Genomic DNA, 14,188 nt, shown 5'->3' with positions numbered 1-14,188 from the left:
ACTATTCAGAGTTGCCAACAACAGGCAAAAACAAAAGCACGTGTTTACTGCAGCTGTGTATAATATTACATCGTGGAAATTGCAATGAGTGTAGATTGGCAGTTTTTGAAAAGTCTGCTAATACAGTTGTGGCTCTGACTCTGACATTTTTTTTAAAGACATTAAATGTTGTGCAGTATTTGAAGTACAAGCAATTCGGACTTCAGAGCTTTTTGCAATTGAGCGAAGCCATGGATGAAAACTATGATACAAATAACGTCTATTCTATTGTTCTTCTTTTAGACAGTATTAGTCAAAAATAATATTCTGACGAGAACATATACATATATTATATATCCATAATTATATAACTATAAAGTGTAACAAACTTTAGTTTTTTCTTGAATCTTTGCTGTAGCAACATTATGTTTAAATGTCAGATGGATGGAAATGGAAAAAAACAATGTGAGTGATAAGTGAAAATATGGCAAAATCTAAAAGTTAAGTTTTATTAAAGTAAAGTTTAGGTATATGTTTTATCGACTAAGTTTCCTAAGTTTTATAATATATAAAATAATGACCCACGTCGAAAAACGCCAAAGTCGCCCAGGCAAAGAGGCAATTCATTCTGGACATTTTATGGTATCGCAATTCGAAGCTGAAGATCAGGACGATTTTGATGACCTAGCTATTCCTGTACCTGATGAAGAACAAAACGCCCCTAAAGAATCTGCAGTAGCCACCTACACATTGCCTACGACCTCTGAGATATTTCAACATTCAGATAAAGAAGATAGTAAACAACATCAACAACTTTCTATTGAAATATCACTTACAAAATTATTTAAATGTATGACTTTAGCATATCGGTAAGTACGAACACTTCAATATTTCTGACTTTTATTATATTCTTTATATTGTTCAGTTTAGATGAAGTTCATCAATATTTTGGCAATATAAATTAATTACTTTATTTGACTCTAAAGGATAGTATATATAAAAGGAAAGAACGAACCATTAATTGCTTTTAAGAATATAAAATGATGAAAATATCTCTTGATTGCAACAAATCAGTTACTTTATCCTTTCCTTATATACCAGTACGAACAGCATACAACAGTTAGTCTTAATATATAAATATCAATAGTTTCATGTTTTGAAATATTTTCTGACAGGGAGGAAACATTCATTTTCTAAATGGAATTGGTTTGCAAAGATAACAAAAGGTCATCAGAACCCGTACAAAAGACACAGGTCACTTGTTGTGATAACAGTCTGTAATACTTAGTTATAAACATTCTGTATAATAATAAATCTCATTATCAATAATTATTTTTGCTTTATTTAAACAAATTATATTATTTAAATAATTGACTGTTCATCTTTTTTAATAAAATTAACATAGATATTTATATCACATTTATATGTGTGATTAATAAAGGTTTTTTTCTCTATAGGAAAGAACAGATCTCTTTTAACTTAGTAATATGCAGTCTGTATCTATTCAACTACCACAGCTGATTTTAATAGTAATAGTATTTTCCATATCACTTTTGACTCTGTAATATGAGATTATTAGATATAGAGATATTTGTTCATTATTAAAATATTGTTAGATTGATTTGTCTGACACTGGCTTGGTGTATAACTGGTTTGTGTTATTATAACCACAATTCAAGTTTCTACATTAAAATAAAATATTTTTTTTAAAAAATAAATAATGCAAAGTATTTATTGTACCTATACAAAATGTCTAGATTTTTCTAATTATTTGAATTTATCCTTCCACAAGTAGCTACTAACTTTGCATCCATATATATTGTTGGAGTAAACATATATATTTGAATGGAATCAATATTTTTTTAATATCTACTAGTGACCCACCCTGGCTTTGCACGGGTGCAATGCTGCTACTAAACATACTACAAAATGCTTTTATACAACATTCACAGCTTTTTTATCATAGGACAATCCACAATGTCCCTGCATTTTAAATCTACAATATCTTTGAAAATATACATTTAAATTATATTCTGTAAGGGCCATATTAATTTATATTAAATGCACAATGTATTTATGGTACCTAATTGGATAAGGATGAATGCTGTATTGCTTAAAATCACTTTGTAAATGAACCATTATTTCTCATAAGAAGTAAAGAATAAAAAATGGTTATTGTGGGTTATCCCTAACAGATACACATAAATCTCGCTGACTTTCTGGTAGTCCTTTTTAAGGTGTACAAAACTGTAGTACATTATTTTGACTTGACATCACATTAGAATTCTCTAATATTATCAGTGTTTTTCTAATATATTACGCATGTTTCATACATATAAACCTTCCCCTTTAATTACTTCATCTATTAAAAAAACCATATCAAAATCCATTGTGTAGTTTTAAGGACAGACAGACAGCGGGAAGTGACTTTGTTTTAAACTATGCAGTAACTATGCAGATATCGCCTAATCTTTTAAATTATAGTACATATACTTGGCTGATGTTTTTTGAAATATATTGTCTTTTAGGTCAAATTAATTTTATTATTATCTGATACACATATTTACATACATGCCAAAGTAAAATCTCATGATATTTGTGGTTGAATGGAAATTACTATTTAAACAAAAATATTCGAAGATGTAATGTATATTATTCTAATCAGCAGTTAGCAATATATATACATGTCTATTTAGAGTGATAGAAATGATGATAAGATACAGTCAGGTTTCATTCTTATCAAACAGTTATTTATAATAAGCTTAAGATCACTTATTGATAGCAACAAAGATAAGTGGCTTACTGTGTGCTCGTACGACAACCTTGTGTATCCCCAGTACGGTTTTACCAGTAAGACTGTACTTGTATTTTTTAAATTACTTAAAATTATTCCTAAATCTTATAATGTATAATTCCAATCGGTTAAAAGCAAAAATGTTTCTAATGGGTTCAAGAACTTTTATAGTAAATTTAATTAAAAAAGTGCTTTTGTCTAACAATAGTTTGTGACGGTGAAGCTTAGAAAATTATGGTAAGTTGGATTGAAATGTATTTTATTTAAATTTCTCAGACAAAAACTAACCTCACCAAAATGGAATCGTTTCAAAGGTATAAAACTCCGGTGGAAGGACAAAATAAGATTAAACAACGTCATATGGAGATGCTGGCACATGCAATGTGAGTTATACCATTTAATAAAAATATGTGGATGTGTTTAAGAATTCATAACGTATGATAGATATAAACAAGTAATAATATATTAAACTGCATGAGGTTGATATCGTAAGACACATTATGCTTAGTTATGTTCAATCTTATGATTCTATTATATTGATTGTTTGTGTTCATCATATTGTTGACAGTGATACAAAATACACATGTAATTATGTTTGTCGCGACTGTTTTACTGTTGACACAGAATTTCTTCTTATATAATGTTTTTGATCAAGCATTTGGATATGATAGTGAACTAAAACTGAACTCCATGTTTCAATTATATCATATATTAAAACAACAGTTTAAATTGAAAGTCTTTTAGTTTCTGTTTAGTAGTTTCAAGTCGTACTTATGGGGTCGCCTACCTACATTGATAAATATTCGATAATACGTATTTATTACGAAACTGATTATTATGGGCAGTAAAGTGGCCCTATTATTGATAACGTCCATTAGTAATTGACAATAGTAGTCTTCTGTACTCGAGCTGCGACGCTTTGAGCAGTGCTACAATTCTCAAAATGTGCTGTCTATATATCTCGCGATCACGGGCGCGATGTAAAATTAAGATAAAAGTGTTATGATTTTCGTCTTGATGACGATAGTAGCTGTATTTGTTTAATATACTTATAACAATGTTTGTAATGAAGTAGTGCTTTCCATTTTCGAAATTATTTGTTAATTGTTAAGGTTCAAAAAAGGTTTTTTATAATACTAGACTATACATTTATAATACTAGAATAAATATTTATAAAGCATGGTCTTAACGTGGGCATCGATTCGACGAACGTAATTTTTCTTTAAATCATAATAAAAAATCATTTTAGTAAAATGACTATACTAAAATGTAGTAAAGTTGTATCAGTTTGTCATAAACAACTACAGAAAGTGTCAGTTTCGTATTCAAAATAAGTAAGAGAAATTTAAGATTCGCACATATTTTAATTGAAACAAATTTTCAGTTATAAAGAAACAAAACACTTTAGTCTGCCAGTTCGCATCGCCATTGGATGTTGACACGCATGTGAAACCAGAGGTATGAAGAAAAATATGAAGAATAATAATCTTTGTTCCTATATTTCGCTAAACGAAACATTTAATTACTTCAAATATTTTTAGACAACAATATTAGAAGGCAAATATTGGAAAAGAAGAGCCGAAGCTGTGATAGCGGAATATAAAAAATGGCGCATGTTTCATATTATGAGGCTCTTCGGCAAGGGGGACACCTCTGTCCAGGATTCGGTAAATGGTTTACTTAGTTTTTAGAGTCGAATGTATTTAAAGCGCTTTTTGAGACTTAGCCTCCTTGCTTAATTATTATTTATCTGTATCAGAGTATCGGTCTAATTGTTATCGACCACTCTTAATTTTTAATAATAATTTATTAATCTACCATTACACCCTCGAATGAGCACGTTCACGCAATATACGAGGCTGTTTACTGCTTTTCTTAAATAATATAAATGCATCAATGCATCAATTTGCAGATGTCAAAACTATGCGGTTTTCAGATGTCGGACATGGACACCGTCGAGTCTCAGTGCAGCGACTTTGCTGCCAACATGCTCACCGATGAGGACTACCTGACCTTCATGAGTGACACACTCTTTTCAACCATCACAAATCATCAACCTTTCGCATTTCCAGATTGCAGGGAAATCGGTATTCTTATTTACTTCAAAAGCGAAAAAAATATTGATCTCTTTGTCGTGTCATACAATGTTGTTTTCAATTTTAGCCAGAGGTGCAAGCTTAGCTGATTTCATTCAACCAAGCTTAGGTCCTCTGCAACCAAATCTCGATGATTTGATGGATACTCTTGAACCGTTCCAAGGTACAGCATAGGTTTACATCTGACTAAATCATTTCAATATTTATTAGAAAATTGATATTATTTTTTGTTTATTCATTAGATCTTCTTTCAAGTTCTCGCTTGCCGCCTGTACCGGAAGAGACGACAATTTCTTCTGAAGATCCCTTATACAGGAGTGGAATGTCAGTAGATTCTTATAACCCACAGAACTATATTGCTGACAATCAAAATACTACAGTCGCAATGCCTACCAGTCAGATGACTATTCATGGTATTTGCGCTATTATAATTATATTAAACGTTAAGTCCACTAGCATAAAATTTAAATAATTCCTCCATTCCAGGTACTAACAGTAACACCCAAATGATATCGATGTCGGAGCCAGTAAAAAATGATCAATTACGTGTGTACAATGGACGTCTGTTCGCGACATCAGAGTTGTCTAATAATATTCTGGGCACGCAGGAAATGTTGCCGTCGTTTCCTCAGAATACTTACGAACAGCAAAATGCAACGCATCCAGAACAAATGCATGGTAACGTCTACGCGAGCAAGTCGCCTCGAGTACAGTTTGTAAATACGCAAACCAAAATTCTTCCTCAACAAGATACATGCTACCCTAAATACAATTCCGGTGAGTATCTTATATACGGGATAGAAGTAGAGTCATGAGTCATTTAACCTTAATTTGATAATGTGGTCTGTTCCCCAGCTTTACCGCCATCACAGACCGCGCCAGAAACTGTATCATTGCTTCAGCAGCCGGTACAGAATTCTAAATATGCTTCTACTTTAGTAATACAAGGAAGAAGTGGATATGGTCGAGAGAAACCACGGTCTAGGCTAAGTCATTACTCGGGCCAGGTGACGAACAACCACTACCAGGGTTACTCGCAACCTCTGCAAAACCAAGTGCACGTGGCACCGCAGAACTATGAGGTGCGGCCGTCCGTACGACACTCCCCTCCCCAAATGCAGTACCTGCAACCGAACCCGGTAGACTTCAAGGCGAAATCTTCACCGAACAGCGTCAACACGCGATCATTCAAATTGCCTTCGCCACCTCTAGTGCCGGTAACGTCGCAACAGGTAAACCCCAAGAGTAACATTTTGTAATCGAAGTCGCGTCATTAACAAATCTGGAACATAACGAGAATTGGACGTCGCGTCACTCAGGTGCAGGTTGCGGTGGGTGTCAACGTGGTGAGCGGTCTGAGTGCGGCTAGTGCGAAGAGCGTCCGTAACAAGGAGCAGTACCGTTCGCACAGCTTGCCGCTGGGTGCACAGCTCGGCGCAGACTGGGTGGTCAGCGCGCCCGCGAACACGCATACGCCCTCACACACGCATACGCATGCCCACGCCCATGCGCACTCGCTCGACGCCTCCAGCACGCACGCCTCGCGAGTGAGACATCAATACATTTTCGGTGTGCGATAAGTATCCGGGTCGATCTGGGGGAGTTAAATTATTAATCTGTCGACAGGCGCGCGAGGTGACTCCCGGAGCCATTCGCATCCGGTCGAGGTCATCGTCCAGTGGTGTGCCTGCGGAGGGCGCGAGTGGCGGTGTTGGCGGTGGCGGGGGTGGTGCCACGCGCCGCCCGCCGTCGCTCACGAGTGTAGCCTCCGAGCCCACGCTCCCGCAAGCCAGCGTCATGCTCGCGCAACTTCTCTCAGCCCAACACTGTTAGTTTTGTTAATGTTTTAATAATACAACGCGACCAGTTGACAAGGTATCTCATGTACCTTGCTTAACACAGATGGTGTGGTTCGAATCGCGCCTCCGTACAATTATTATGATACTCAAGTACTTGACGTGTATTTTGTAATATAAAATGAAACAAAAGCTTCTTATTTTCAGCTCAAAGCTTGTATAAATTGAATAACAGCGTAGAGGAGAGTGTGGGCGTTAGTGATCCCACAAAGTCCCCCATCCTCAGAGGACAGCCCTCGCCCATTGGGAGTGATATCATATCGCCACACCATGTAAGTGTTTTAATTTTTTTTATTGATTATAATTTAGTTAAATTCGTTAGGTATTGTGAAAAAATGCAAACTTAGCATAATGTTATCTCACCACGCCCCCCCGACGCGCCTCCAGTTACCGGGCCCGTGTTGCCATTTTATCTTTATACTTTTGCAAAAGATACGTTATTGCAAAATAATTATGCCACTTGTTTATCGAAGTAATATTGCTAAGCTATGATATTTATCGTCTTATTGAATTTATTAAGTTTTAATACTTTAAAATACCTATAAAATATTACATACATATTTGAAAATCTTTTGATCATTTTTATTTCTAATATATTTAGAATTTCAGGTTTAAATTTAAGTTTCGAGTTAATTTTTATTATTAACATCAAATATTATTTACGTTATATTCGTAATGCATCTTAGTATTACGGCAAGAACTAGAACGTATTTTTTTTATATTTGTTATGATAAAAATGCAATTAATAGATATTATACATACATTACAACTTTCCAAGTTGAAATACTATATATAATTTTTTGTACAATATCAATTATATATAAATTATTTTTAGTAAATTAAATTAAAATCAAAATATAGAAACATGTCAAGTGAAATCTTCGGAACACAAAAGAGAAAACAAGGAAATAATTTGCTATAAAGATTTTTAGGTTTGACAGCGAGGTTAGAAACACTCGGCCGTATTTATCTATTAGACCGTCCGTTATCAGTTATTTGCGAATTTCTTATCCTAATCAACGCAATGCTGACGATTTGTGACATTGTTTTCATCGCCAATCACGCTCCCAACTTGTGCAAATTTTTGTCGCCTGATGCCAGACTTCGATCCCGCGCCCGTTATCTCCACTGAAGCAATAAAACTACTGTCACTATCTGTCTGTTGGTGGGTTTCTGGCAAAGAACTGATAAGATTGTTGAGTAGACGAGTAATGTATCTGCTTGAATGTTAACTGATTGTAAACTCCGAGAAATGTATTACTTCCTATATTTTAAAATAGGTCAGAACAAGTAATCTATCGAATGTTTTTTTTGTGCACTTATACAATGATTATTTTTTTATCATCCGTGAACTACTTTGTCTTTTTTTTACATTTTAAATTAGATTGATTCCTGCACCTTTTTTTGAATTCTTAATAACGGTAGTAAATATGTATCAAAATAAGGGTTTAATAGTAGGTCATTTTACAGAATTGTATTAAATGTAAAGCTACCAACAGTGCAAAATGTAGATTCTACCGAGAAGAACCGGCAAGAAACTGTGATTTCTCTTTTCCGAAATATGTTTTTTTTTTTAAATTATATATTTAATCTTGTGTTCAATAATATAATGCCTTATTTAATTATTTTTTTCAAATGTTTTAAATAAATTAGTAAAATTAAAATACCTACTACCTATACAATATATCGGTTGATAAAAAAAAACAAAACACAATCCTTAAGATAGGTCTAGCATAATTATTATAAGATGAGTTATGAACACATAATTTTTCATTAAAATATATATTGATTTCAAGATTTTGTTCGCTATAATTATTCTATTTACGACGCTTGATATTTTGCGCATTCCCGTTCTCGTGTGTTTTCATAACAATGATTTATCTTGGACATGCGTGATCATAATAATCATTTCACGGATATTTACTACAATACAGAAATTTGGTTCAGCTCTAGTAGTGGTTGTAGCATTTTATTACGTTTCTCTATACGAGATTACTATTAGGGATAAATTAAAAGCCTTGGTCCTGCTGGTGCTTGGTCTGTAGTATTCAACGAGAACGTATACAACGAATATTAATCATTATCGTCGTCATCGTCATAATCCCTATCAATACATCATCCAATTAATATTATTTTAGATGTTAATATGTATACTTCATTTTTATCTGTTTTACACTTGGGAATATTCATTAGAATAGATTAAGTTAGCTTTCTGCATGATATAAGACTATGGCGGATTAAAGTATAGAGTTGTGCTGGTGCCCTAAATATACTAATCGGTGGTCGTCCTTTGAGCGAGCCCGTGTGGGTAGGTACCAATCACTCATCATAATATATTCTACCGCCAAGCGGCAATACTTATTATTATTGTGTTGCGGTCTGAAGGGCGTGTGAACCAATGTAACTACAGGCACAAATGACATAAAGTCACAGTTCCCAGGGTTATAATAAGTTTAAAGGTAAATCATTTTTTTTTATATATCAATGCGTAAAGTAAACTAATGAACACATTCACTTTCGCGATTATAATATTAGTAATTCCTAACTAGGATTCCTCCTAGTTGACATAACATAACATGACTTGCTTTTTTGTTGAGTATTTTTTAGCACTCAAATAGATTACAATATGATCGGGATATTTGTTTCTATGCTGCGGGTAATTCTTATCTCCACAATCCACATACGATAGTAACAAAGCTAATGATTAAGCAAATATCGATTTTCTATTACATGTGTATGTTAGAGAAGTAATCATAATACTCAAATACTGATTATGATTAATACAATGTCTGTGCCATTGTTTCACACATATATACACATGATTTGTATGAAATAGTCATGTAATACAAATTGTCTAGAGTTTGTCAGACAGGTGGAAGTTTAAAATTACTACTTTGAGCCTTAACTTTGTAGATTTATATACGATTAAATAATGACCGTGTGTAATTATTAGGACAAACCTATTGTTTTTTTATGATATAGGTTGGCAGGTGGGCAAATGGGCAACCTGATAGTAAGTGGTCACGACCGCTCATAGACATTGCCGATGCTAGAAATATTAACCATTCCTTACCAACTTTGATAAGGAACTACACCAACTTTGGAAACTAAGATGTTACGTCTTTGTGCCTGTAGTTACACTGGCTCACTCACCCTTCTAAACGGAACAAAACTGAACTAAGTATTACTGTTTGCCGGAAAGCCCCACCACCAAGAGATATATGTATTTGATATGATAAAAAGAGATTAAAAATATGGAAAAATGGTATTGAACCGTTTTGTCATTGTCTATTTATATCTAACGTATAGATAACGCGTGAGATTGTTGCAGACGAGGAAAAGGTTGGAGATGAAGAGGTGAATGGTGACATGTGTTACTTAATGATGAGATCTCAATTGCATAACGTCATATGCGTACCTTATATCGCTAAAGTTACGTCATACTCAATATTATTTTTACAATATTTATTCACTTACTTATTATTTGAGACATGCCTATTTTATTGGAGCAGATTAGATACTAAATAAATTTTTTGATATGTGTATGAAAAATATAAAAAACTCAAATGATTGGCATTAAATGATAAAAATCTGCTATATTAAGCCTGCTGCCTTTCATTTAAAATAATATCCGGTCTCAAAAAATCTCTTTTAGAAAAAATGATTCGATTTATAAAAACAGTTATAATAACGTCAAAATATTTCTCTTTTTTCAGGAAAATAATTTTGTAATTCGGTGTATTATTATTTTTTATATTTGCTGTATTTTCATTATCATACAGGGGGAACAGAACACTTTGATTTTAACTTGAATTTGGATAAGAATGCATTCGAACAGCTAAAAGCATTTATTGTCCTTTTTTTTAATTTAAAATACAAGCAAATGGGGCGCCTATCATCTAATGTCACCATAGATTGCAGACATTATCACTGTAAGAAATATGCTCCACCAAACCGAATATGAATATTGGGAAGTGTTTAAAGAACGGTACGCAATTTTGACATTTTTACGCGAGTTTCTTGCGGCTGACAGTTGTACTAAAGGTCGCAGTTTAAGTTGGAATTCAATCTGATGTCGTGTAAAGGAAGCTAAGCAACATGAGCTAATGGAACCGTGGTCGGCAGTCGCGTGCGCAGTCGCTGTCGCCGCCGGGTTCGCCGAGCTCGGAGCGCGCGGGGTCGCCGCGAGAGTCGCGCGAGGCGCGTCGCACGCATCTTCACGCTGAACAGAAGCGTCGATACAACATCAAGAATGGTTTCGACACGTTGCAGGCGCTCATACCACATCTCAACACCAATCCTGCCGCTAAGGTAAATATTTAATATTAATGTATTTTTTTTTTCACATTTTATTCTTATTAGGCCGAGATGGCACAGTGAATCTTAACAGATTTACCGGGTTCAATTTCGTATCACGCTCTTGACTTGTGTTTTTAATAATTAGATAAATAAATTTATATCGGGCTCGATATTGAAATAAAATATTTTTAGAAAACCATAAATTCTGCCAATATCGGAACAATTATCCCACTATTGGAAATTTTAATTGCTTAATTCCAAATTGGAAACAAGTTTCCCCAGGCAGAGCGGTATTCAGCATATATGCAGCACACGAACCTCTCGACCTGGGCGGTCGCAACTATCAACTGACATTGCAAATGTTTTATGATTTTCAGATTAGTAAAGCTGCCATGCTACAAAAAGGGGCCGAGTATATCAAGCAGTTGAAGGCAGAGAGGAATCAAATAAAAGAAGAAATGGAAAGTTTACGACAGCAGATCGAATGCTTAAATAATTCCATTTCGTAAGTAACTTAATATTCTTAGCTTCATTCGTCACATTTATATATCTCACACCGTGACCCACCGTGGGGCGTTACCCGCAGCAACTGCCACTCGCTGCTGCCGGCGACGGGCGCGCCCGTGTCGCGCGGGCGCGCGGGCCGCCTGCGCGAGATGTTCGCCGCGCACGTGGCCGCGCGCACCGCGCACAACTGGAAGTACTGGCTCGTATCCTTTACACGACTGCTTCACAATTTTACACCGACGATTGGGTTCCTACTGTTTAGTTTTAAAGTTCATCATTATTCTTTGAATCGTAAGACTATCGGAGAAGAGTACGTTAATTTATATGTGTAACAATCTACGATTTAATTATTATTATTCTAACTTAGAATCGTATGTGTCTGTATGAGTCTTTCTAGAGCAATAATTTCTTAACGAGCGTACAGTTCAGCGTGGTGAGCGCGGCGCTGGTGGAGTCGTTCAGTGCGTGCGTGTCGTGCAGCAGCGCCGCCGACCTCGTGCGCACTACGCTGCTGTGGGCCGAGCAGCACTGCTCGCTCGTCGAGATGCGACCCGGTACGTAAGAGATAATCCGCGCGTTAAATCTCTCAAATCCTTTTTTATTTATAGTTTATTTTTAATTTCAATTTATAGTATAAGTAATGAATTTTAATTGTTCTTGAAAGTAATTTGTCACCCACCGCAGAGGGCCTCTATCCCTTGGACTTTCATACTTCGACTGACTCGCTGGTCTTGTTTAGTTTAGTCAGCTCCTAACCTGAGGTGCTTGACTCAAATACTTTTATATGGTTTATATGCTATTGGGTTTTCTTATGTTTACAATTCTAAGAATCATCATCGACTATGAAAATGAGAAAGAGAAAGGCATCTATGCTTGCGTACATACTAGTGCATAATAATACCTCACGCCTTGTCTCAAGTGAGGACAGCCAATTCATTCCGTAATTGCAACATAAATTGCTATTTCTGCAGCGGTTTTGAACTCGTTACGAGTCCTCTGTACGACGACCGACATCCTGACGAGTCCAGAGCGACTTGCGGACGAGGCGCGCGCCGCCGCCGCCGCCGCCGGTGTCAAGCGCGAGCCCACGTAGCGAACACCGCCGACACCGCCGACACCGCCGACACCGCCGACACCGCCGACACCGCCGACACCGCCGACACCGCCCACACCACCCGACATCACCAGCCATCTACCGACCTACCGCCCGCCCGACCAATAGTGAGAATTACACCTGATGCGCATGAATTGGATTTATTTCGCTACTTTTACCGCAATCGTTATATTTCATTATTCGATAAATATGTTAAATATTCCTATGATTTGCTCGTAAAGATGTCTGAAAGTTGAAACTTATGTATCAGCGTAATTCTCGTCGAAATGGTCATAGTGTAAGTTTATTTGCAGCTCGTTAGGTATTAATTATGAATTGAACCGAACTTCGCTTCGTGTTCGTGTAAATTTGTCTCGACGAATGTATTCGATGTACTTTAATATTAGTAATAGCGCTAAATAAAGGCGGCGTGAATCGGCTCTGAGTAAATGTCCTAAAATTTACCGTGAAATGTTGAATTGATTAACTAAATGTTATTTAATTATATTGCATAAAATAATTATGCGTACTATTCAAAATATAATTGCATATACAATTAATTGACATTTATTGTATATATTTGTTACAATAAAATTAATTATTGAAAAATATATGTGAAATTAAATTATAACAACTAAATTAATTGATTATTCGAGGCATGCTAGAGAACATGAGGTGCGATCGCGATTAAAAACCTGCTCTGTACCTAAAGTAATTAATACTCAACAAAGGTGTTAATAAAATGGCGGTGTTTCCGGCCATATATGAATGTGTGCAATTGTTTTGGTGTTCACGTATTGATCTTATGATCGAAGCGCACAATTTTGGTAATTTTGACGGGTAACGGTCGAGCTTAAACAATTCCGTAGTAAAATTAAAGTCTTATGATTATCTGACATTGTATCAATATAATATACAATTATTAAAGTATAGTTAATTATATTAGCTCAATAATTTACAAAAATCAACGAATCTTAAATAATTATGTATCTTTAATCCAATTATAATATAACAGAGCGAATGTAAATACATACGAATATTCATAATAATGAAAACGAATCAGTGGCTTGCTATTGTGCCTTCTCTATTAATATTTGACGATGTAACGTTTAAGCCGCTGTAGTTGCTACCAAAGATTGCAATATCCAATCTTATGACCACCGCGCGGGGACTCAACGTCCCAAGTGTACCGCAGGTTCGCGTCAGCTGTCCCGTCCCGTTGCAAGTGAATACCAATATAGTCATTAAGCGAAAAAAGAGAATTTATTAAATATGTCGAGATTTAATTTAGAATTACTGTAAGTATATTTACGCGAGTAAGGTACTTTAAGTAAGTAAATATTTTTATATGGTTTGTGTCGTGACACAAATATTTTTATATAAACTGTATAAATCGGTGCCAACGTAAATATTGTTGTAATTTGTTATATAGTAATATAATTGTCTAATGTATCGTTGACTCTGGTAGCACGTTGTATTTGGAGGCGCTTTCGCCCTCGAGTGAGCTTTAATGAGTTATTTGCAATTGTTGTTCTTATGGAAATACAGTTTGAAATGAAATCTT

General features: G+C 35.2%; 1 protein-coding gene across 3 annotated transcripts; it reads left to right on the top strand.

Annotated features, from left to right (window-relative positions):
* The first annotated feature begins 398 nt into the window (after positions 1 to 398).
* On the top strand, positions 399 to 14,184 carry LOC113400065 (carbohydrate-responsive element-binding protein). 3 transcript variants are annotated; one of them, XM_026639447.2, is made up of 17 exons: positions 399 to 848; positions 3,050 to 3,156; positions 4,158 to 4,231; positions 4,315 to 4,440; positions 4,710 to 4,860; positions 4,937 to 5,032; positions 5,112 to 5,282; positions 5,356 to 5,646; positions 5,725 to 6,101; positions 6,189 to 6,416; positions 6,496 to 6,697; positions 6,873 to 6,997; positions 10,851 to 11,036; positions 11,402 to 11,529; positions 11,611 to 11,734; positions 11,956 to 12,085; positions 12,503 to 14,184. In XM_026639447.2, the coding sequence occupies exons 1-17, from the start codon at positions 511 to 513 to the stop codon at positions 12,622 to 12,624; spliced, it is 2,976 nt and encodes a 991-aa protein (XP_026495232.2). In that variant the 5' UTR covers positions 399 to 510; the 3' UTR covers positions 12,625 to 14,184. The 3 variants fall into 3 exon arrangements, with proteins under 3 accessions (XP_026495232.2, XP_026495231.2, XP_026495233.2); XM_026639446.2 differs by having other exon boundaries at positions 4,686 to 4,860; XM_026639448.2 differs by lacking the exon at positions 399 to 848 and adding an exon at positions 2,783 to 3,010 and having other exon boundaries at positions 3,088 to 3,156; positions 4,686 to 4,860.
* Positions 14,185 to 14,188: the final 4 nt, after the last annotated feature.

The sequence above is a fragment of the Vanessa tameamea genome, chromosome 8 (genome assembly GCF_037043105.1).
Source record: "Vanessa tameamea isolate UH-Manoa-2023 chromosome 8, ilVanTame1 primary haplotype, whole genome shotgun sequence".
In the NCBI taxonomy this organism is placed as follows: Eukaryota; Metazoa; Arthropoda; class Insecta; order Lepidoptera; family Nymphalidae; genus Vanessa; species Vanessa tameamea.
This window is presented reverse-complemented; position numbering and strand designations above follow the sequence as displayed.